Source organism: Misgurnus anguillicaudatus, chromosome 6 (genome assembly GCF_027580225.2).
Source record: "Misgurnus anguillicaudatus chromosome 6, ASM2758022v2, whole genome shotgun sequence".
NCBI lineage: Eukaryota > Metazoa > Chordata > Actinopteri > Cypriniformes > Cobitidae > Misgurnus > Misgurnus anguillicaudatus.
In genome coordinates, this window is record NC_073342.2 from 23,516,827 (window position 1) to 23,542,259 (window position 25,433).

General features: G+C 36.5%; 1 protein-coding gene across 2 annotated transcripts; it reads right to left on the minus strand.

Annotated features, from left to right (window-relative positions):
• Positions 1–4,629: 4,629 nt before the first annotated feature.
• On the minus strand, positions 4,630–25,047 carry bnip2 (BCL2 interacting protein 2). Of its 2 annotated transcripts, XM_073868815.1 has the most exons (11): positions 24,207–25,047; positions 17,054–17,149; positions 16,917–16,966; positions 16,602–16,778; positions 12,742–12,930; positions 10,719–10,824; positions 10,339–10,467; positions 10,174–10,260; positions 9,998–10,096; positions 9,618–9,653; positions 4,630–5,476 (listed from the first exon to the last, which is right to left on the minus strand). In XM_073868815.1, exons 1-11 carry the CDS (start codon positions 24,536–24,538, stop codon positions 5,419–5,421), a joined length of 1,359 nt encoding a protein of 452 aa, XP_073724916.1. In that variant the 5' UTR covers positions 24,539–25,047; the 3' UTR covers positions 4,630–5,418. The 2 variants fall into 2 exon arrangements, with proteins under 2 accessions (XP_073724916.1, XP_073724917.1); XM_073868816.1 differs by lacking the exon at positions 9,618–9,653.
• Positions 25,048–25,433: the final 386 nt, after the last annotated feature.

Consider the following 25,433-nt stretch of genomic DNA (forward strand, 5'->3'; position numbering starts at 1 on the left):
TGATCTCTTCTGGAAGCTGATGCCAGCTACAGGTGGCATAATAACTAAATGCTGACACACCTTGTTCTAAATGAACCCTTGGTATTTCTAACTGACCCGATCCTTAATGAACTTTATTATTATATGTATATTATATAGAATTAGTATGAAATTCCTCATTAAACTAATCTTTGTGAAGTACTAAACAGTTTAAATTGCCATTTTTTCTGACTACACAATACATATCACATTAAAAAAATCTAATTAACTTTTTTTGAGAATACAAAATATTCTTAAGTTTTTTCTTTAGTTTAAATTTTAGAAAACAATGGCAGTTAAGAAGAATTTTCTTTCTTTCCAGGAAATGCCGGATTCACAAAACATTCTTTAAACAAAAAATAAGATCACTCTTAAGATAAACTATAAGAAGTTCGTAAGAAGCAATTCTCAAACATTTTCTTAAACAAACAAGTTCTTAAATATTTACTGTATGAGAACATGTATTTTTCTTAAGAATAAAATGATAAGCGTTGACATTATTTATTCTACCTTGCACGTGAGGTTACAGTATTATCAGTCTCTAAATCTGATTAAGCAATTCTCTAACATTTCTTAAGAAGTTCTCAAATGTTTACTTAAAAACATTTAAAATGTTTATCTTAAGAATAAAATAACAAGCTTTAAAATTAATTATTGTACCCTGCTCATAAAGTTACAATACTTATCAGTTCATTAATCTTTTTACCACCTTGCTATCATTAACACAATATACATAAACTATGTGTTATTCAATGTTGTAACAGAGGCCACAGTGTAAAAAAAATCCGTAAAAATTACAATGTTATTGCAGCTGGGTTGCCGTAGATTTACATTTATGTTATTTACTGGCAAGAGTTTGCTCAAAGTTAAATAAATTTTAAATATTAACAAGTCTTTATCTTTACAGAATAAAACTATACAATAACAGCCTCATACAAAGCATTCTGGGAACCAGAAATCATCATCAACCTTTTTCTGTTTTTTCCTCCAGATTTTGTTTCCCAGAATGTTTTGCTTGATGCTTTTTTTAGTTTTACTCTGTAAAGACAAAAACTTGTAAATGTTTAATGTTCATTTAACTTCGAACAAAATGTTGCCAGTAAAAAAACATACATTTAAATCTACGGTAAGTTACCGGCAACCCAGCTGCAATTTCTACGGATTTTTTTTTACAGTGAAAAGGCAGAAGTGTACAGAAGTGTAATATGAACTATACATATAATCACTGTTTATCATAATTTACTGTCGTCCGTCTTATGTTCAAGGGCTTCTGGAGAAAAACAGCTTCCAATTTAAATCCAATTGTTCTAAATCTTCGTACCCCTGTTAGTTTCTACTGAGTTTTAGTGTTAAAAGCGTTTCTTACATATAAACATAATCATAATGATTTATTGCGTGTGCATTACCGAATATAGGATCAGCAATAACCTGCCCATGCTGAATGATGTGCCATATGTTAAGGTGCTGACCCTGTGTTGCCAGATAATACGAAAACAAACAAAATAGGCCATAAAGAAAAAAATAAGTTCAGACAGACCTTTATTTGTTTCAGAAATAAATCAACACTAACCAGCACATTCTCACTTTATAAATTTCCCAAAGTGTCACATTAATTGCTAAAATATTAAACACTACATATAAAGAGGATTTTTCACGATGGGATCTGGCAATATTCCGAATGCTGCACCCGCCAGCGTCTCACAGTCTCCGTCATTTTACGCTTAATTACCCAGTAAACGGTCCAAACTTAATTACGCGGATGCCAATATGAGTCGTTTTGCCGATGCAATGACAGGTCTACACTGTTCTCGCTCTTGTGCTTTAAACTTTAAAGCTTAACCAGACGCGTGTGAGCGAAAGGGAATGAGACGCTGTATCTCCCTTGCCATACTTCCTGCGTCCCTGTAACGCCGTCCTTGGCAATATTTCAGATAGCGATATACTTCTTGGCTCCCGCTTCACCCTGTCTTTGTCGTTAAGCGTCACCATTGGTTTAAATTTGATATACACATTCAGACACACTTACCCCTGGAGGTGTCCCCAAAATGTCACCACAGTGACGCAGCGCGAGTTCCCTCAAAAGGGAACTGTAACAATGTATCTTAAAAGGTAACACAATGTAACTCCTTGAATTTGATGGTATTGGACCTGGAAAGTCCTTGAAAGGTCCTTGAATTTGAAGTTAACTAAGGTGTGGGAACCCTGCTTTGTATTCTCAAAAAAATCTGTAAGTGTGTTTGTTCTTCTGGTAAAGCTGTCACATGTATGTTTACTACACATAAAATGATGGGATACAATGTAAAACTTGAGATTATAAACTATATTCACTGAAAAAAAAAAACTTCTAGACATCGGTTGCACATGATGATTAAATTAGGTTTTCTTTAAATGAAATTAACATTAATTAAAATTATTTTTAATTTAAACTTTATTCAATCATGTGGAACCAAATATTTTTTTCAGTGGAGATCAGCTATAGAGACGCCGAGCCTCTTTAGGTTTTTAGATCAAGTGAAACCTAACCAATAAGAATGCCAGATGTATAGATGGTTTCATCCATAGACAGTAAAAGGTTTCATCGGACACACGTGCGCTGACGCGATACACGTCTGGATCCGAACTTTACTTCCGGTTTCGTTTTTTTTAATGGTTTGACTAGTTGCTAAACTGATCTCTTGAACAAATGTCTCGTCGAAAAATAACAAATGTTTTGGTTTACTAGGTAATCTATGTGTTGTTTTTTGCTTGTTATATAAATAGAACTTTGTTGTTATTTATTCTTAGCGGAGTTTACCGGAAGTTACGTGCGGACCACGACAGCCGCTTGTTTATGTTGTTACTGCTGAAACGTCTACAGGAGCCGTTTCCCGGACATGGTTTAGATTAATCCGGGAGCAGGCCATGGTAATTTTAGGAAATGGATGTAGCTTTAACAAACATTACCTTACGAAAAACAGTAGGGGAGACCGGGGCTGGTTGTCTCACGGGTTGGTTGTCACACTGCTTATTCCAGACATACTACATGGCACTGTGGTACAATTTTGATATCAATTTGTTAGCCTTTAATAGCTTACTCATTTGGACTTGAAATTTTGCTGAGCAGACACAAAACATTGAGGTTAGGAGACCATTTTTTATTTTTATGGGTCAGAGTAAATTTTCATGTTGGTGTTGTTTTTGTGTTGAGATCTTGTAGGATATTAGTCATTCAAAAACAAAACACTCATTAAAAAGCTAAAAGTAGTAGCTTTATTTTGAGTCATATTTTAGCTATCAAGTTAAAGCCGTGTGGCAGCTAGCTTAGCATGTTTGTCAAGAAGTCAGTTGGGGATGGTTGTCACATAGCTTGCGGGGTTGGTTGTCACATAAGAATATTGGACATGTAGACCTTTTAAGACTGTTTGTCTGTTTGTTTGCTGTTAAAATAAAATAAAGCATTAAATAAAGAGGTTTTAACACTAAAAATGATTTCATTTTATTTCTCAACACAGTAGACAATAGGCTTTATGCCCAGCTGCACTACTTCCTGAACTTCGGCCGGCTTCTTGTTTCCTGTCTGCCATTGTTGGGCGGACTGATTAGTCCAGGTGTGCCTGACCTCAGTAGTCCCAAAAACAATAATCGGACGCACCTGGATTAATGAGTTTGTCCAATAATGGCAGACAGGAAACAATGAGCTGGCTGGGGTTCATTGTGCAGCTGGGCATAAAGCCTATTCAAGTAACTGATCACCCACTTTAATCTCATTGTTTAAACATAAGGGGCATTAATAACAACTATCATAGGGGTGAATTCATAAAAAAACGTATTTGCCGTTTCTAGCTTAAAAAACTAAAAAGTTACACATTATCTTTTCAGATCCCAATGTATCACTGAAATCCTATTGAATCACTATAGGGACAACCAACCCCATGATGGGGTTGGTTGTCACATTGTGTCAGAGTGTCTTTGATGGTTAATTACTTCCTGTTACAGTACATTCTAAAAGTAAAAAGTATACAAATTTAAAGCCAAGACTCCAAAGTTTCATTTTATGTAGGAATTACTGCTGAAAGATTTTTTTAAGATGAGCAATTCATGGATGAGTAAAAATTGTGACAACCAACCCCGGTCTCCCCTACTGCTATATGAAAGATGTCAGTGCAAGTTTTTTTTTTTTTTTTAATTAAGGCAGCTCAAATATGCATTTTAATCTGGAACTAGGATACCCTGTACAGGAAACCATCAATAAATTAAATTAAAAAAGCCTATTAGAAATAAAGTTTGTCTTTTAAACAGTATATGCAGTAAGCCCAACCATTTAATTCTTGTTGGGTAAAATTTAAGGTTTATAGATTTTTGGATCACTATTACTACAAAAAAAAAAATGCTTGGTTGTTTCAGCCCACGGTTGGGTCAAATATGGATATTTTCTAGGTTTAAATTAACAGTTGAGGTTGGTCATATTTTACCCAACCATGGGTTGAAACAACACAGTGTTATTTTTGAGATCTAATAAAGCTCATGTAAAATATCACAAAATTGCTAAATGGCGCCCTCAAATGGCGTCTACTTAATTACACCAAAATGTAAAAAAGTCATATGATGGAGCACAAAGTGAAGTACAAATAATATAGAAATGCTCATTTTGTTCTGTAGGAGCTCATGTTGTATTGTATTATAATCTATACAAAAGAGCTTCATCAAATTCCGTTATCTGTTAAAAGAAAACAATGACACAACACAAGTGGTTGCAGAGTGTTAAACAGCATTCAGTTCCTTATACATAATGACAATGTGATTTTTGTGTGGAAGTTTACTTGCAAAAACACAACACACACAAAAGCCCCTACCTCCCAAACCATTTAGGGTAATGAATGTGAACTGCAGAACTGTTACTGGTGCAACATGTCTACATAGTATCTCATATTGTCTTTATCCTGGTGCACAAAACACTTATTGAGATATTCAGCAGTAAACAACGAGACGATCAGCAAGCAGATGACAATCAATGCAGCCCTAAAAATAACATTTTTCAATCATAAAAATATATTAATCTTTCTCCTTGAACACCTTTTGAATATAAATACAGATCCTTAAATGTAACGTAGACCATGCATCAACTAGTTCAATAACGGAGTGCCTTAACTACAAGCAAGATACAATACTAGAACAACGTTGACAGTATCTACTTATTGAAATGATGCATAAAAGAAGATAAAAATGCTCGATGCACAAAAATCAGATGCCTTCAGACAGATGTTTGGCACGCAAATGCGACAGCGAGGGGAAGAGACAGTCCCATAAGGTACAGTAACAGGCAGTGGCAAAAATAAAGGCACAATTCTGACATCAAGATCTTGTGTTCTCCAGTTAAAAGAAATCCGACGTGTTTCATCCTCCAGCTTATTTTCCTTCGGCTTACTCAGGCACGGCAGCGGTTGCTATCTCCACTTTTCCATGCATTTCCTGGTCAATCCTGTAGTGACAAAAATGTGTGTTTATAATGATAGTATGAAGAACATGCCAACACATTTAAAGATTTGAAAAGTATTTTGGCTCCTAAAAAGTTTTTAAATTATTAAACACACAAATGACACTGAAAAGAGATGACATAGAACGACTCGCAGGGTTAGTTTGATCTTTAAATATCTCTTTGATTATGGTTAAAACACTGCGGTACAAACTCAACACTGCAGGATTAATGTGGAACTCAAGTCAGTTGATTCTGCATTCTTTATTGTTCAAAATGTAAAAAAATATATTTAACATTTACAATACTGTGCAAAAGTCTTACGCCACAATGCCAGAATTAGATTTGTAGTTTTTGCAATGTTATAGTGATCATATATACTCATTTCTCAGTTTCTTTAATAGAATACATCCAGAAAATACATGTAATGTGCATATAGTATTAAAAACTGTATACAAATGTAAACTGATGTGTCAAGTTTTTAGGTTAAACTCCCCTTCCACTTGAGCAATAGCAGGAAACTGCAGGATCTCTTAAACCTAAATAAAATTAAATCCTACCGTATTTTCCGGACTATAAGTCGCATCAGTCAATAAATGCATAATAAAGAGGAAAAAAACATATATAAGTTGCACTGGACTATAAGTCGCATTTATTTAGAAAATTATTATTCTTTTGGGGGCATTTTGTTTGTTAAGTCTTTCTCCGTTGTCTTTAAGTTAATGTTTCAGTTAACAGTTTATTCAGGGGTAGGCTACAGGAGCGCCCTCTCGTGGTTGTAGACGGTAATGTTTTCTTTGGGTTCATGTTAGTCAGTATTAATTTTGACATAAGTCGCACCTGACTATAAGTCGCAGGACCAGCCAAACTATGAAGAAAAGTACGACTTATAGTCCAGAAAATACGGTAATTTCTTATTTCAAAAAGAAATTAGTCTTTTTACTTCATTCTGCTCAAAAACGCTCAAGATGTGTTTAGTGCCAAGAGAGGTCACACTAAACCCCGATGATGCCTAAAGACGACATTCAGTCCGGATTTTTTTTTTTACATATTTCCTGTATTTTCTGTTTGTATCTTAAAGGAATAGTCTACTCATTTTCAATATTAAAATATGTTATTACCTTAACTAAGAATTGTTGATACATCCCTCTATCATCTGTGTGCGTGCACGTAAGCGCTGGAGCGCGCTGCGACGCTTCGATAGCATTTAGCTTAGCCCCATTCATTCAATGGTACCATTTAGAGATAAAGTTAGAAGTGACCAAACACATCAACGGTTTTCCTATTTTAGACGAGTAGTTATACGAGCAAGTTTGGTGGTACAAAATAAAACTTAGCACTTTTCTAAGCGAATTTAAAAGAGGAACTATATTTTATGGCGTAATAGCACTTTTGGAAGTACTTCGACTCGCCTGAAAAGTCCGCTCCCCTTCTCCCTCTCATAATGGGAGGGTGTTACTGCGCCGAGTCGAAGTACTCCCAAAAGTGCCATCACGCCACAAAATATAGTTCCTCTTCCGGTAGCGCCGCCATTTTGGAGTGATGCGCATTCAGGATGAGAGCTTACGCAGCGTACAGAGTTTCTCTGCTGCTGCTCTGTGCCCCCGCCCTCCGAATTTGTCATACGTCACTAAGAAAAGTGCGTACACTACGCTAATACTCTCTCGTGAGTCTAAGATGGCGGCGCTACCGGAAGGTAGTTTATAATGTTAATAACATTTTAAATATGGATATTTCTACAACACCACCGCACGAATTACCCTCAGAAGACCTTTGTTTATCATCCTGGAGCCGTTTGGATTTAATTTGTGAAGGATGGACGCACTTTTTTGGACTTGAAGGTCGTGGACTATTGCTGGACCCCGTAACATTACATTTAATGAACAGAAAGATCTAAAATATTTTCTAAAATATCCGAAAATGTGTTTGTCTGAAAAACGATGGACATATGCAACTCGGACAGCTTGGGGGTGAGTAAATCATGGGTTTAATATTGTTTTTGGCCGAACTATCCCTTTAAATAGGAAAAACGTTGATGTGTTTGGTCACTTCTAACTTTATCTCTGATTGGTACCATTGAATGAATGGGGCTAAGCTAAATGCTATCGAAGCGTGCAGCGCATTCCAGCGCTTACGTGCACGCACATAATGATAGACGGATGTATCAATAATTCTTAGTTAAGGTAATAACATATTTTAATATTGAAAATGAGTAGACTATTCCTTTAATAAAATAGATTGAAAAATAAATGTGGATGGACATTAAAACTTCTAAAACAACAAGTCTGGTGGTGCTGGCCTAAGACTTTTGCACAGTACTGTATATATTTAATATTTAAATATTAAATATATTTAACATTTTTTTTTAACTGTCACAAACTCCCTTGACTTCAAACCTATGTTGCGGATTAAATATTCAACATATAATTATGAGATCAATGAAATGAATTTATTACTATTGCTTGAAGCCACTCCACATACAGTATCATAATTTAAAGGTGCAATGTGGAAAAGATCTCTTGACAGAAATGCAATATACGTCCCAATCTCACGAAATTTCGTTATACAGTCACGTAATTTTTTTAGTCTTTTTTTCTTGATATCACGAATTTCTGCGCTTTTTCATGATCGTACAACAAATTTTTGTTTTCGTGTGATTATCACGTATTGGCCACTCAACTGCCCTGTCCCACTTTCTTATCATTGTCACTTCGGTTTAGGGTTAGATTTACATAAAATAACATCCCTAACCAAACCCAACTCTAACCCTAACGCCAGGCGACACATAAAAAATAAATCCGAAAAAATAGTATAATAACAATGTATAAAGTGACATTCTAATGCAAGCCCCAAATCTAACCCTAAACCGAAGCGACAATGGTTTAAAAATAAGAAAAAGCAGCTGAGCAACCAATATGTGCCAATCAAACGAAAACTGGAATTAGATCACTAAAAAACTCGGAAATTCGTAACAACATCACAAAAAAAAGAATCAAAAAACTACGCGACCAAATCACGAAACGTCATGAGACTGGGTGGCACCATTTTATCATATTATATAATGACCTCAGCATTTTCCGACACACACAATCCCTAATAAATTGAACAAATTTACAACATAAAACCAAGCAAGCGCAAACGTAGCGCAGCAAAAACTCCAGTATGTTAGTGTCATTACTGTAGTGTTTACACAATGAATGTGGTCATGTGCAAAGGTGCTCAGTGGTGGCACATGCAGTTACCAGTGAAAATGTGCATTGCCCAGTCATGCATTCAAAATTGTGATTTAAAGGGGACATATCACGAAAATATGACTTTTTCCATGTTTAAGTGCTATAATTGGGTCCCCAGTGCTTCTATCAACCTAGAAAATGTGAAAAAGATCAACCCAGTAACTTAGTTTTGGTAAACATTCTCTGCAAGCATGTGAAAAAAAATAGGTCATTGAAATGTGGCTCCCCTTGTGATGTCAGAAGGGGAAATACCACCCTTAATCTGCACTATACAATGCACTGCCACTGCAGAGATCAACTCATTTGCATTTTAAAGGACATTTTTGCTCACAACTACAAAATTTTTGAGATAAAACTTCACATATGTACTCTAGGTGGGGACACCAAAGATTGATTTGACATCAAAAAAAGTCGTGTGAAATGTCCCCTTTAAGAAAACGGCTATGAAGGTGTCAAAAAGATGTGAATAACCCGTGACAAAGTTTTAAATCCAAAATATATCTGAATTTATTGGCATGTTCATGTGTACCAAACCAACAGCAGCAGACTGGACAGATACAACCAAGATGTATTGATCTTAAAACATGTTGGATAAACATGTTTAAAAAATTATTTGGTTTAAATGACTTTTTGTAAAATCTATCTGAGACTGAATTGTTGTGGATCAAGGCTAAAATGTTGGTGCACATCTAACTTCCTGGCATCTTGTATGTCAAAACTGTGCACAACACTAAAGTGCAAAAATTGCAATAGAAGATAAGAAGATGGCACACAGAAGGAAAAAGGACAAAAAGCTCATTTTGACAAAAGTATAATAGCAACATTTATTAAAGCCAAACAATTGTTAGTTTCATGCAATGCAGCTCAGGTCAACAGAGATCTGTGAGGGATCTCTGGATTGAAAATACAGATACCTTTTATGTTTTTTCCTATTTTTTTCTTCGTCAAACCTTAAGAGGAAAGGCAGGGAGAAGGGGTTAAAGCATAAAGACACTAAAGCCAACAGCAGGCAGCACCTGGATGCAACTTCATTGTATAACGGTACAATTATAAAGATAAAATAATGATAAAAGAGGAGAAGCTTGGAAGATAATTATTTATTGTAACCTGTAACTCAATTAGTATTGTGTTTGCAATGCAAAGGCCATGGGTTCGATCCCAGTGAATACACATACTAATAAAATGTATAGATTGTAATGCACTGTAAGTCACAAGTTTTGCATTGCAAAAATTATTTTCTACAGAAAAGGGAAGTGCAAAGAATCATTACGCAACATATTAAAAGAAAACTTACTGTTTAATGCACTCGGGTATGGATACATACTCCATCGGGACAAGCGTCGCCAGGTCCGTAAGGCTGAACACATACTTGATTTTCTGGCTAAACTTTGTGCTGTAAGTGAAAGTGTTTTTATGCATTAAATGATTCTGTATACAGATTCTGAAACATGTACTGAAACAAGAACTGACCTTATAAAAGGTTTCGTGAGGGCCAGAAGAGTGCGAATAAACCAGGACGGGTGCACGATTATTAAAGACTTGAGATTCTTTCTTAACCTGTGACACAGAATGATGTTGAACAAACACGAAGGACTTCTTTGAGTTTTCACAAAAATTCAACAGCGGATACCTCACCTCCGATCTATCTGCTGATAACACTTCCTGAGCCAGCCTACGCTGGGCATCTTTCGACGTGATGTGGCTCCATTCAGATATACAATCATATAGTTTTCAGCTACAAGCAGCTCTAGGGTTCCTATGACATACTTGAAACAGACACACATGCTTTATTAGTTGCTTAAGTTATATCTGTCCAGACATTTTAAACCTTTGAACAATTATATCTAAGAGATCCAAGCCAGATTCATAGTTTCAAGGAAAGATTGACAACACCCACAGTTTGATGGTTATTACACAAAAATGGCAAGCTTTTGATATGAAAAATTATCTAATTGGTTTGCACGGGAGTTTAAAGTAATAGTTCACAGAAATAAAAGTTTAGAAATAACAGAACTTACTTGAACAGATTGTCCATGATGTATCTGTAATTTGGTTGATTGCTCTCGGGCATAAAGCAAACGGCGAAGACGATGATGGCGTTCAACCCATCGCCATAGTAACCTGTGAAAAGATAAACTTTTTGGATCAAGACAGCTGTCATGATGAATCATTAGCTTGTACTTTTATAACAAGTAAACAAGTTGACTAGTCCGAGTAATTGTTCATTGAATTGGAAGCAAAATATTTATTTACAATGAAAAAACCCAAACAGCTCTCAGATTGTAATTTTTGTTAAATTTGTTATAGACGTGTTTCTGCAGCTTAGTTGGTACAGCATTGTGTTAGCAGTGCCAGGTTCGATTCTCAGGAAACACAAATGTGACCCTGGACCACAAAACCATTCCTTTTATTTATTTATTTGTACATCATCTAAATAAATAAGCTTTCCATTCATGTATGGTTTGTTAGGACAATATTTGCCGAGATACAACTATTTGAAAATCTGGAATTTGAGGGTGCAAAAATCGAAAAATTTAGAAAATTGTCTTTAACTCTTTCCCCGCCATTGACACGTTATCTCGTAATTTTAAAGAAAACATTTGCATAAAAAAGTGTCCCTGATGCGTTTTTAAGTTAATCTGTAATACCGCGATTATCCACCAGAATATGGAGGACCACAAGGGTCATGCAAAATGTAATAAAGAACTTCAATATTTAATAACTACCTGGACAATAAAAATAGCAATTAATAGATTTGTTTAAAATTTCATTAATTAATATATAAATTAATAGAAAAAGTAAAAAAAATTATTATAATAGATAATAGAGATTATAAAAATAACGTAGAAATGAAATATTAATCCATTAATGAATAGTTCAGAGTAATGTGACAATTTGCAGAGACAACATGGAACGCTCAACAAGTTCATCATTTTAAATTGCATTTATAAATTCTTAATTAAATAATGGAACTTCAAAATGTATTTCAAAAAGCGATTTAAAAAGAGAAATAAATAACTGTGGTTATAAATTGAACTACAAATACAGGTTTAAATTAGGCATTTAAATGGGCATTTCCGTTTAACATTCCTGCTTTCGTTCCCTGATGGTTCTCATTCTTTTCGCTATTCAATTTGCTTTTCATTTTAGCCTCTCTATTTAGCTTTTCCGTGACTCTTTGGGTCCTTGCAAATGGTCAAATGAGAAATGCAAATAAGCTATGGTCAGGTGGATGTAACAAGCTCGCTGATTGGCTCTGATTGTACGTCATGCGCAGATTTATAGATCTCGGATGAGGACCCAAAGCGTCACGGAAAAGCTAAATAGAGAGGCCAAAATGAAAAAGCAAACTGAACAGCGAAAAGAATACGGAGAACCATCGGGAAAATGAAAACAGAAATGCTAAACGGAAATGCCCTTTTAAATGCTGCAACGATTAATCGCGTGTCCCATTAAAAATGCCACTGAAATTGATTCTGTGTTTCATGCACAGCTTGTGCGTGTGCTACGGCATTTATTCAGTAGGAAATCCTTATCAATCTAAAATCATTATGAGTCGGAGTCTTTTATAACGTGCATTAAAAAAAAGCAACACTCGTTAAACAAAATCATTAAAAATATTCTTTATTATCATGAAAATACCTAAAACAATTTGAAGAACAGCGATATAAATATTCCTATAGACATTTCCTGGAAACGCGTTTGTAATGCTACTTTTTCTGTGGCACAAAGGGAGTTTCTGCACGAGAGCGCCCCCTGGCTTTGGGATGTGCCAAGATTCACCGTAATTCATTAAAATTCATTCATTGAAAAAATGCAGATTTGCATGATTAATCGATTAATCTTGACAGCCCTAGAGTTAAAGTTGTGTTTAAGTCGCATTTTAAGTCTACATGCGCAAATGTAATTTGACTGACTAGTAATTATTGATTATTTACGAATAAATAGAAATCCACTTCCTGGATAACGCAAATACCGATTGTCATTGTACGCATCGACTCTGAAAGTTAAAGATAAGCATAAAATGCAGTTGCTGACCTCCATGGCTGATGACTTTCTTGTAGGGTTCAATGGCCTTCATGTCCACCTTATGGTCCTGTTCTCCGATGCGAAACACTCTCCATCGTCGACCCTCCTCTCGCTCATGTTCCTCCGCGCCCGAGTACTCCCGCACCGACTCTACTCCTTTATGCAGCAGGTCTGTGTTTTTAGGCTTGGGAAGGTCATCTGGCAAGAGAATGAATGAGTGTTATTCGCTTCATCGTTTGCTTTTGCGTGCGGCTGTAATTGTGACACCGCTTCGGGGTGCAACATGCAAGTATATGATCAGGAATGATGATTTTAATTGCACATTAAAATGAAAAAAAAAAAACTGAAACCCTGCTTGAAGACACTTTGTATAACAAGCGAGGAATGAAAATGGTGCATTGACTTTGGTGTGCCAATACTAGCAAACAAATGGGAAAAAACATTTTCTAAAAAACAAATCTGATACCAGGATGCTGCTATGTGGTCGCTAAACGCCTTTTTAACAGGTCACAGACAAAAGCGCCTACTCTCAAAGTCTCTATAACGTGTGTCTTTATGATATGTCAGATGATATGTGACCCCTAGATCACAAAACCAGTCATAAGTCGCACAGGAATATTTGTAGCATAGCAAAAAAAACAACAAAAAAAGCACTGCGCATTAAAATTACAGCTTTTCTCAATATTTTGCTTTTTTGCACCCTCAGATTCCAAATTTTTAAATAGTTGTATTTCAGCCAATTATTGTCCTATCCTTACAAACCATACATCAATGGAAATCTTATTTATTCCGATGTATACATCTCAATTCCAAAAAAATGTAACCCTATGACGGATCACATGTGCTCACATATGCGTCACATATGGCCTAGGTTTTCTGCCTTCAAAGTAGGTCTACTGTATTTTCTTTCAGTTTCCACAAGTCTAACTACTAACAATAGCACTTCTCCATAACAAACCTCATGACTTGGTGTATCACTTGTACCTGTGGCACATGGTGAAAGATTTTGTATGCAAAATAGTTTAATCATTTGAATAAGACTTGTTTTACCAGTCAGAAACCAATATGGATTTATGACCTTGGCAACCAATACTTCAGCAAGTACTTGAATATGACTTCTTATATCTGTTATAAAATGTTGTTAGACAGCCATATGTAATGTATGTTTTTACATTAGAAATACTACAAATCAAGCTTTTCGTTAAAATAAAAAATAAAACATAGCCAGGTGAAAAAGTAGTACACTTCCATAGTGTACTTAAAGTGCTCTATTTTCGCACAATGATTTTGTACTTAAGAAGTACTAAAGATCAATTTTTTTTATATTAAGATGTTCTTAAGATTATCTAAGTGTACTTATTTGTGGTATTTTGCAGAGGCGGACACTACTTAAGTATTTTTACTTTCTACATAAAAGTTAATTTTTAAGTATTCGTATCTGTTTTTTTCTGTTTTTAGCATATTAACATAATTTTTACTCCACTACATTTAATAATTTCAAGTTTTTGGTTTATATTTAATATTTAAGTACATTAAACATCTAGTATCTTTTTACTTTTACTTAAGTAAAAAGTACTTTTGTATTTTTACTCAAGAAAAGTAAAAGTACACAATTTTTAGGTAATTAAATATTAAATAAATTTTAATATGCAATATAAAAGTAATACACAGTATGATTTTATGCTTTAGAACGTAGTGAACATTTTTTAGTAAAGTCAATTTTTTCCAAGACAAACACCTCTGATAAAGCACAGATGCTTAGAAAAATGTACTTAAAATACTCAAGTAGCGTCCGCCTCTATTTTGAGACACCATGAATACGAACTAAAATGCACTTTTAACATAATATCTCTGTATTAAGAAATCTATTTAGTTAACACTTTCATACAAAGATGGGTTCAAGTATACTACAAGTGGTACCTATACCTAAATACATTTTTAGCACATTTTAGTTCATATTTATGGTGTCTCAAAATAGCACAGTGAAGTACACTTAGATGTTCTTAAGATTATCTCAAAAAGTACTAAAGAAAAAAATTTTGTATATTAAGTACAAAATTAGTGAGCAAAAACAGAGCACTTTAAGTACATTTTAGAAGTGTACTACTTTTTCACCTAGGCATGCTTTTTTATAAGGGGATGTCCGTTGAAATCATATTTTTAATGCGTAGTTTGACACCGATATAAGAAATTACACAACCACTGTATTTCAAAACTTGCCACTCATTTCCTGTAACTCGATAAAGCGATAAAGCATTGCGTTAGCATCGCAATGGTTGTGGGTTTGATTTCCAAATATATACCTTGAATGCACTGTGATGGGGCATACACACCAAACGCGAATTCAATGATTTGCGCAAGTGAATTACAGACAAAGTCAATGCAAAGACGCAAACTTGCACAGGGCAATGGGAATGAAGTGAATTGGGCAGCATGACTGCTGCGAAAACACAAAAATATTCAACTCAAGCAAAATAAATGCATGACAAAGTTAAATCCCATGAGTAATCTAGTGTGAGAATCGCGTTTGGTGTGTACGCAGCATAAATCGCTTAAATCGTTTACACCAACCGCGTTTCAGGCGTCAAAATCCGTCTACCGCGCCTAGTTTGCCGCTTGAACAGTTTGAATGCATTCGCGCGTTGTGAGCGAAGTAGACGCGCGGAAAAAGCAAGCATGTGACGTGTGTCAGAGGCAAAATCCGCTTCTTGTGGGAGGGGCAAGTGCTATGCGGTTGTCTGTTTGCAAGATGACTGATGTTGATTGTGCATTTATCGAGAGAGTTACCAGTTTGTCTTTGGTAACCTTACTATAGGGATAAAATAAACGGCGCGGGTCGATAAACGTCACGTGACTCAAATGTGAAATGTGTATTACAACTTACCAGGTTGCCCAATATCCTCACTGACACTTCCAAGCGAGGTCCTTTTTATTCCTGTCTCTATAGAAATAAAAACTTGTGTTGTATAGCTCCGAGTGACTGCTCACGGACAATATCAAGCATTCCTTCATGTTGAATAAGTGACTCCGGGTGGGGCTGCCGCCACAGCAGCAAGCAGGCTCCTGATTGGTTAACACGGTGCGAAATTCCGCCAAAGTTCTAATTTTTCAACTCGGGCGTCAGCCACAAATTTGTGTCAAACGCAAAATGCACAAAAAGCACCACTTGCGCGTATCGCGACAGGAACTCAATTCGCGCGAACTAGACACGCGAATAGGGCGGAAATGTGTCTTCCGCGCCACAAGACCTCCAGACGCGCGTCAACGCGTCTTCACATTGACTTAACATTGAAATCACTCGCGATTCACGCCTCTATTGGTTGGTGTAAACGCAGCATAATACTCATTACATTTTTTGACAAAAGCAGCAGTTGATCAGTAAACTAAACCAAAATGAGCTTGATTTAAAGAAACTGATTCGATGAGATTGGAGGAAAAGACATGCACAAATCAAAATCCAACAAAAAACATTTCCACCACGAAAATAATGTATAACACCTGATTTAAAGTGCCATTCCATACCATACAAAATGTGCCACTTACATACAAAAAAAAAAAAAATTGAAATCAGCCTTTTTGTATTTGATCAGGGTTCGAATGAGAACGATCCATGTGACCTTACCACAAACCGCAGGCCTGAGGCCTGTCGCAAACCAATGAGAAGAAACAATCCTTCCACGACAGACAGAGGAGAGCAGAAGGACAGAAGAACAAGAACAATACTATTTAACTAAGCTGTACTTTACATTACGTCCATGATTTATAATGTCAGTATCTTATAAGAAGAAGGCTAATTCACTGACTACAGCATAAACAATAGCATTAACATTTTAAACCTACTGAAAAAAAAGAAAAAAATCCTATTTTACCTTCCCACTCAAACTCATTGCTATTGTCGGAGGGCGTGTCGATATCATCCAGGTCCAATTCTGTGCTCTCATCTAGCTCATCTGACAAGACCGAGCCTTCACTGCGGTCCAGGTTCAGGCTGATATCTGGAGCCAAAAGCTTTTTTTTGGTTTTCTTCGCACTGTAAGATTGCGCAGCTGCAATAAGAAGACAACCAGAGTGTCCAAAACCTTTTGTCTTGATTAACAATTACACATCAATTGTAACAGCATTTTTTAAAAACGAATAACACAATATAATATTTGGTTATATAATGCAATACACATGTGGCCTACCAGGTGCTCCGTCGCCAGTGAAAAGCTCCTCTTCCTCCTCTGGAAGTGGCCTAGCAACCCAAAAAAACAACAACAATCAGCCCTACCGAGTATATATCCACATGCAAACACACGCATGTATTCACGTCATCACCTACCTGGGGAAATCTTCATCCTGCCACTCCTCCTTTAGCTCCACCCCTTCCATTCTCAGCCGCGCCTCTGTGGTAGCGACCGACTCCTGGTGCTCAAAACTGTAGAAAACAATGGACAAACATATTAGGTAACAACTTTGGCATAAAGAAACATCCATACTTAGTACCAAACTATAGCATGTGACCACTCACTAAAAAATCCAATACGTCAGTGTTGAAAGGGGCCAAAAGTCCAAGTCGGATATTAGCGGGGGCTCATTTATAGTTATGGAGGTTATACAGAGCGACTAACAGCTGTGGTAAATGAGAAATGTTTGAAAAGAGCTTCAAGCAGCCTAATAAGACCACTGTCTTAAATGTCCTGGGCTGCGTTCCCCGAAACCTTCTTACGTCGTTCATAAGTTGTACCTTAAAGGATAATTCCGGTATTTAACACTTTGAGTCTCATTTCTGGTTTGTTTTGGATGAACTACAGTGATGGACACAGAAATTTTGACAATGGATCGTGTCTTGAGTTTTTGACTCGTTTAGAAGCGTCTCTTGACTGCTTCAGAATGGAAGTCAATGGCCATGCACAAACATGTCATTAAAACAACACTTAACGTTCATTTTCAAAACAGTGCTACTCACCGAGTGGTTCGTGATGTTCGTTGATGATTAAAAACAAGTTGTGTAGCGAAATACAGTTTCTGTCGTGTTTTATTTGGCATTTTGTAAAATTCCATTGACTTCTCTTGGAAGACTCATTGCTCGCTGATATATCACTCTAAATAATTTTTTCATAAATTTTTCCCATATTTGTAGGGCTGGACCAGAATATTCGAATATTCGTTCCGTGGGTTGACAATCGATTTTCAGTTTTGAGATTCGAATATATATATATAAATATTTTACAGCGTTAATGCAGAGCTTTTGCCAAGCAGGAAGTGCGCTTCACGCTCCCGCTCTATAGGTGGCGCAGAGAGACCAACATCCATAGCCAACAGCCACCAAACGCCATCAGTGGAAGAGATCGCCTCGAACGGAAAGCACGCCTCCTACTTTGGCATTCACGCTAATAGTGTTGTAAATAACGTTCAGTTTCTTGCAAAAACTGATTGAGTTGCTTCACAAGACGTCAATACGTCACACGGAGTTATGGGGGATTACTTTTGTATTGGATATATATACTTTAGCTCTTAAAGTGTGCGGATCTGTTGACTTGCATGACGGAGCACTGGGGTTTCTGCAAAATATCTTCTTTATTGTTCTGCTGATGAAAAAAACATATTGGATGGTGTAAGTGTTATAAATAAACTTGATTTTGAAAGTATGCTACCGTTTTATTACAGTTTGTTGGACTACGTTCATTCATGCTTCAGACTCAAATATAGAGCGGAAGTATATACGCGGTTGTGAGGTATCTGAAAAAATAGTTCCACTATAGCAAATAACACGGATTGAAATCATACATTGCGCCGATATATTTGTTTTTGGTCATCAACGAGCACCGCGGGCCACTCGGTGAGTGGTACAGTTTTGGAGATGAGCGTTGAGTGTTGTTTTGATGACGTGTTTGTGCATGGTCATTGACCTCCATTCTGAAGCAGTCAAGAGACGCTTCTAAATGAGTCGAAAAGTCGAGACACGACCCATTGTCAAAATGTCTGTGTCCATCACTGTAGTTCATCCAAAACAAACCAGAAATGAGACTCAAAGTGTTAAATACCGGAATTATCCTTTAAGCTGTACCTTATCGTTAATACGTTACCCAAAACGTTCTTAGTTACGTATCCCTTGTGTAAGTCATTCTTTCGGAAGGTTGGTCTGAATTAATGGCTAAAATCAGACTTTGATGCTCATGATCTCAGAATTTGATTTTGAAACTGTAGTATGATTATTACAGACTGGGTCACAGGGACTGGGAACTATTGTTAGAAAAGGGCTATGGGGTAAGTTGTAACGTGCAATTCTGTCATGTTTGGTGTAATTGTCCAAGAATGGCAAGTAGTAGAACCAAACTTCAAATGTTCATTTGTAGCAGAGTTGTGTGTGTTGGTTGTGTAAAAATATAATTAAATCAAACTCAAATATTTTTTGAATGGTTGAGCTAAAACCAAAAAGCGTTAGGTTGTGCCCACTCTCCCCTATTGCGTCTTATGGCGTAAAAACATGTTCAAGTCCTTTGCATGTTTCAGGATACCCTTAAGTATACAGTGCCTTTTTATGTGTGTTAATCTCAAATACAAAGCCAAATAAGCAAGAATTTTGTGCAACGGCTAACAAAAAAGCTCTTTAGAAATGTAACCAGCTGCAGGACTGTTCACCTTGTTAGTAGGGAAAAGATTTGGGTGGTGATACTGAGAAAAGGCTGAAATTTTTGGCCGGTGTTCAAAGTTCAGCTTTTTTGTTAAGAACAAACCCGCTGTAATTTCTTAGACAAGGGTGCCCTTTCTGCTTGAACTAGTCATTTCACAGCAAGATCATTGGTAGGACAGGCCATTCCTCAAGACCACAGGATTGTTTCAGAGCAGATAAATACTGAACCACTGGATCCAATAATGTTATGGTTGATAATATGTTTATAATTTAGTCTACACAGAACAGCACGAATGACAGACAGAAAGTTACGCAACAAAAGCATTGTGTGCTCCACTGTCGTCAGATGACAGCATGTTTAATTCAGCGTGCAGTTATCACCCCGGAATTAAAAATGGTTATTTGGCATTTCTAATCCAATTCGGTGTAATTACGTATTATCTCTTAGCAATACATTTATATAAGCCAAGGGTGCGACATAAAAAGGTTGGCGGATATTAGCCACACTAGAAATAAAAGGTCAAGTTTGCTCTGGGATCTGCTCTGGTGAAAGGTTGAAGGAATACTGAAGGGAAATGCGACATCTTGCTAAATGATGTCACGGTTGAAAAACCTATTTGAATTATAAAAACACATTTAAAACGGAAAATGGTTAATTTTTTTTTATAAAAACAGTCTCTCTGCTATCTGATTTTCCTATTAAATTCATGGAACAATTAAATTCTTATATTGTTTTTATCTCTTGAGAACAGAACATATGGTAGAAGGGCAATGGAAATTAAATTGCAATAAAAAGTAAATAAAAATGAAAAATATCAGAAGTAGTAAAGAAATTACAATAAAAAGTAAACATTAAAGTAAGTTTTGCAATAAAAAGTAAAAAAAAAATCAGCATCAGATATTTTGATAAAATATCACTGTAATAGCACTTTTGGGAGTACTTCAACTCGCCTGAAAAGTCCGCTCCCCTTCTCACTCTCATAATGGGAGAGGGAGGGTGTTACTGCGCCGAGTCGAAGTACTCCCAAAAGTGCTATTACGCCATAAAATATAGTTCCTCTTTTAAATCCGCTTAGAAAAGCGCTACGTTTTATTTTGTACCACCAAACTTGCTCGTATAACTACTCGTCTTAAATAGGAAAAACGATGATGTGTTTGGTCACTTCTAACTTTATCTCTAAATGGTACCATTGAATGAATGGGGCTAAGCTAAATGCTATCGAAGCATCGCAGCGCGCTCCAGCGCTTACGTGCACGCACACAGATGATAGAGGGATGTATCAACAATTCTTAGTTAAGGTAATAACATATTTTAATATTGAAAATGAGTAGACTATTCCTTTAACGGACAAACTTACTAAGTTGTCTCCGTCAATAATATGTTTTCCAGTGGTGGCTACCATAGCGAGCGGTTAGCAGTGGACTGAGCCGTTGGTTGCAAGTCACAACCTCACCACTTGATGCCGCTAAAATTTACACATTGCACCTTTAAGATTAATAAAATATTTTAGTTATTGCAAACCATTGCAATATGTGCAATGAAGTTTATTTAAAGGATTAGTCCACTTTCTTAAAAAAAAATCCAGATAATTTACTCACCACCATGTCATCCAAAATGTTGATGTCTTTCTTTGTTCAGTCGAGAAGAAATTATGATTATTAAGGAAAACATTCCAGGATTTTTCTCATTTTATGGGCTTTAATGGACCCCAACACTTAAAACTTAAATCAACACTTAAAAGTTTTTTCAACGGAGTTTCAAACGACTCTAAACGATCCCAAACGAGGCATAAGTGTCTTATCTAGCGAAACGATTGTCATTTTTGACAAGAAAAATAAAAAATATGCACTTTTAAACCACAACTTCTAGTCTATCTCCGGTCCTGTGACGCGCCAGCACGCCCTCATGCAATACGTCATCACGTCAAGAGGTCACAGATGATGATGTATGCGAAACTACACCCCAGTGTTTACAAGTGTGGAGAAAGTTCCGACGTTGTTGTATGTCGAATGATACTTAAAGCAATTGTGTAGTGTTGGGGTCCCTTAAAATGAGAAAAATCCTGGAATGTTTTCCTCAAGAAACATAATTTCTTCTCGACTGAACAAAGAAAAACATCAACATTTTGGATGACATGGTGGTGAGAAAATTACCTGGATTTTTTTTTAAGAAAATGGACCAATCCTTTAATTAAGTTCAGGAGAAGCATGGTAATGTAATCCAACCAATCAGGGTGAAGAGGTGTCTATATATAGCCATATCACACCTCCGTCCCGTGACAGTTTGTGCAGCATCCCTCCTCCACCCATCACCTCACTCTCAGATAATACATCTATCCGAGTTAAGGGGGGTTGGGAAATATACTCTGGGTTCAGGGTAAAATTCCAAGATAGGAGCCCTTCCCTCTGACAGCATGCCAAATATGCTTTATCTCATTACCCTATTAAATGTTAATGCAAACTTGCGAAATGCAACACGTGCATTTGCGATATTCCGATCTTGTCGCTGTATACACATTTTGGCAAACATCAGGGTTTCTGCAGGGTTTAGACAGTCAAATTTAAGACTTTTTAAGACCTTTTTATGACCATTATGATTTAAATTTATGACCTACACGAATAACGAAAAATAACATTAAAATTCCTTCCAAAAGTCTTTATATATTTTTTTAACTTTCATTAAAATTAGTAACAAGTTTATTAGTAAAGGTAAATTTTAGTAAATTTTCTTAACAATAACAAATTGAAGGCTCCCTTTTCTTAAGCATCAAGAACACAGGAATAACACTTAACAATTGTAAATTAAAAATTATTTTAAAGTAACAAGTCAGTTAGTGCTTGTCTACATTTTTCTCAGTTCGTCTCCTTTAATGGTTATCTCCTCCTCAACTTTTTTCAGCTTAGCCAATTTTTCCTTGCTTGCCCGTCTGAGGGCGTTTGATTTTGAAAGGAGCTGGGCCATCTTTGACGGGTTTCTGAAGTACTTCCTCGAGAGTTCGGAGTTCGCGCGGGACAGCGGGTTTCTGAAGTACTTCCGACAAGTCTGTTTGCTGCACTGCCGCATGGACCTTGTAGTCCTGGATCCCACCCAGATTCCTCAGACAGAACTACAACAGGCAAAACGAGTGAATGCCGCCGCCAGCGCATTTTTGTGGGGAAAGGCAACAATGAATGAACGAGTATATAAATTTAAGACGTGGCTAAATCCGGATGTTTTTATGACTTTTTATGGCCTAAAATTTTCATTATTAAATTTAAGACGTTTTATGACTTTTTATGACTCCGCGGAAACCCTGAAACATAGAAGATTATTCTGGTTTTTCCATGTATACAGCAAAGTGTATACTGTACCAGTACACAGCCACAATCTGCTTGTTACGTCTTACGCTTCCGGGTCCAACTGATCTCAAAAGCCGTAAGAGAAAAAACATGCTTGTATCATAACGCAAAACTACCCAAAACCACCAATCCTAATTTTTATCTTTATAACAAAATCCCAGATTTTGGCCAGATTTTGATTTTTTACGAACGAATAATATATTGCCATCTGTAATTCTGTGAGCCTAGAGACGGCAGTGTACACTGTGAGTTTCTAAATTTTTTTTTGTTTAAATGTGTGATACTGATATGAATAAACAGTGCTCATAAATGACTGTAAATAGTAACCTCTATTAAAATGAGTGGAGGCATGGACCCGGAAACCGTATTTCTTACGTCATGACTTAACAAGCGGACAGCGTGTAACCCACGTACAAAACACCCGTCCCTTTAAACGCAAGTTGGTCTGTTTGTTTTTCGTTTCAGTGATAAGCTGCAATGTAGACCGATTAATGAATTAGGTTCGGCAAAGGAGTCATTCATTTACCAGCTGTTTATCCTTTTCAAAGAGAAGCTGACATTTAAATGTAAGGGAGAGACGTGGACACTGGTTAACTGTGGCAGGGAGCTAATTGCCATGCCATCCATGTGGTTGTCGTCAAACTGCTTCAGGGAGGATGTTTGCTGCTCTTTATGCCACCCTCCCAAAAAAATCTGCGAGTCAAGTGAAGCTGCAATTCACACTAACTGTTTGGAAAAGACTGCGTCATGGGGCACATCGGGGCATGTTTTCTCATGTCACTGGTCTTTGAAACAATAGGTTTCCATTATATCTGTGCAAAGATTTCTTAATCCAGTGTACTTAACTAAAACCGAAATGTAAATCTAACTAGATTTGCACTTCCTGAAGAAAATACCAGCGCTTACCTGGCAGCAAACATTAGCAAGGCCATTGTAACATTGTCATCAGTGACTAAATCAATGAAAAGTACAATAATTAAACAAATTAAACTATTTTGGAAATGCTTTTATCCAACTAACTGTGTCCCTGAATGCCAATTAATACGTTCCAAAACAATGTTGGGTTGTTTTAACCCATGTTTGAGTAAAATATGGACAACCGCGACTGTAGAGTTTAAATTAACCTACTCTGGGCTTTTTAACTCAAAATGCTGGGCTGTTTTCATATAAATAACATATTCACATATATACACTTAAAAGGTGGCTTTGACATGATTGAATACACCGCATTTCAACATACCTGATAATTTTAACATACTTTAGTGAGTATCATGTATATATGTATAGCCTACAGGCACACCTTTTGCATGTCAGTCCACATCCTTTGTAAAAAGGTAACAATAGCTGCATAAAAACTGTGACAGCCAAGGGCTGCGTCTCAAAGCATGGTGAGCTCCCTACTCCCTAGCAAGTTTAGGCATAAACGGTGCAGAATTTTGCAAAACATAATCGAATTCCTATATTGTCTACACTAAAGTGCTCACTATTTTGAAACATAGTATATTTATTATAACACTACCTTCCATTGTGTTCAGCTGATGAAAAGAGCCGGACTGGAGTTGAGGTCTTCACGCCTTGTTTTTGTCCATTGTCTGGAGTTGCTACTTCCGGTGGCGGATCTCCTGTTTGGATCGGACTGTCTCCATTCGCCAGCGAATTCCCTGCTGTGTAGTTATCAGATATTTCCTCTCCAGAATGAACCGATGATGTTAAAGAGCTACTAATATTAATGTTTTGAATATCCGATGTCCGATTGGGTGTGTCGGATTCAGGGGGACTTTTGTTGTCATTTATATCGCTCAAGTCTCTCTGATTCGAGACTTCTTCAGACACTGTTACGTCAGTGGCCATGATCAATCACGCCGGGGATACGTCTGATCGATTTAATGATCGATCAGCAAAGACACAAGCAAAACAACCCTTGGCCCTAAAAACAAATGACGAATCACACGTAATAAACCAACTACCAGAACTTCACATAGTCAGATATACTAAAGTAGTCTTTGTGCGTGTATAAAAGGACTGTGTTAAAAAATACAATCATTTATGATGATATAAAGTACGTTGCTGATATAAGTAATCGTCCATAAGAGTGTCGCGTTTGGTGGGCCAACAGTGCGCAGTCAGTCCCTTTTCCTCTGCTGTTTCCTTCCTACAGTAAAGCTGCAGTTGGTTAAACATATAACGGTGAGAAAAAAGTGTCGATCATGTCAAAATCTGTGGATATATCGCTTTAAACGCCCGGTTACAGTCTTTAGAGGATTGTTTTAAAAGCTGACAAACTGCGCAGACCCATCTCTGGTGTTTCTTTAGCCGGGCGTCATTCTTCTTTTGGAAGTGTTGGGTGAAGTGAGGTGAAGTCTGACTTAATAATACACGCAACATCCGTCCACAGTTTGATAATATTCAAAGTAAAAGTCCTCAAGCTTCTTAAAAAAGTCACGGATACTGTAAGCAGTATACAGGAACATCATAAAGATTTCATATTTATTTCGAGGTGAATCGCTTATTGTGAACTGACTGTAAAAACAAAGAACAAGTGATCGTATTAATCAATAATTTGTTTATTCTGATAACAATATATTTTAAGGTGCTACAATTTGCCAGACCAAGGGCGGTTTCCCGGGCAGGGTTTAGATTAAGCCAGGACTAGGCCAGTTATATTAGAACATATATATATTATTCAATTAAATTTTATTTAGATAAAGTTAAATTTTTAAATTGTTTCAAAGCAGTTTTACATTAA

Excerpts from the sequence above, each read along its gene's own strand:
- bnip2 (XM_073868815.1), bottom strand. The coding sequence starts at position 24,538 with ATGGCCACTGACGTAACAGTGTCTGAAGAAGTCTCGAATCAGAGAGAC. Across the intron at positions 16,967-17,053 it reads CAGGATGAAGATTTCCCCAG|GCCACTTCCAGAGGAGGAAG; the intron begins GTAGGTGATGAC and ends TTGGGTTGCTAG. Across the intron at positions 16,779-16,916 it reads CACTGGCGACGGAGCACCTG|CTGCGCAATCTTACAGTGCG; the intron begins GTAGGCCACATG and ends TTCTTATTGCAG.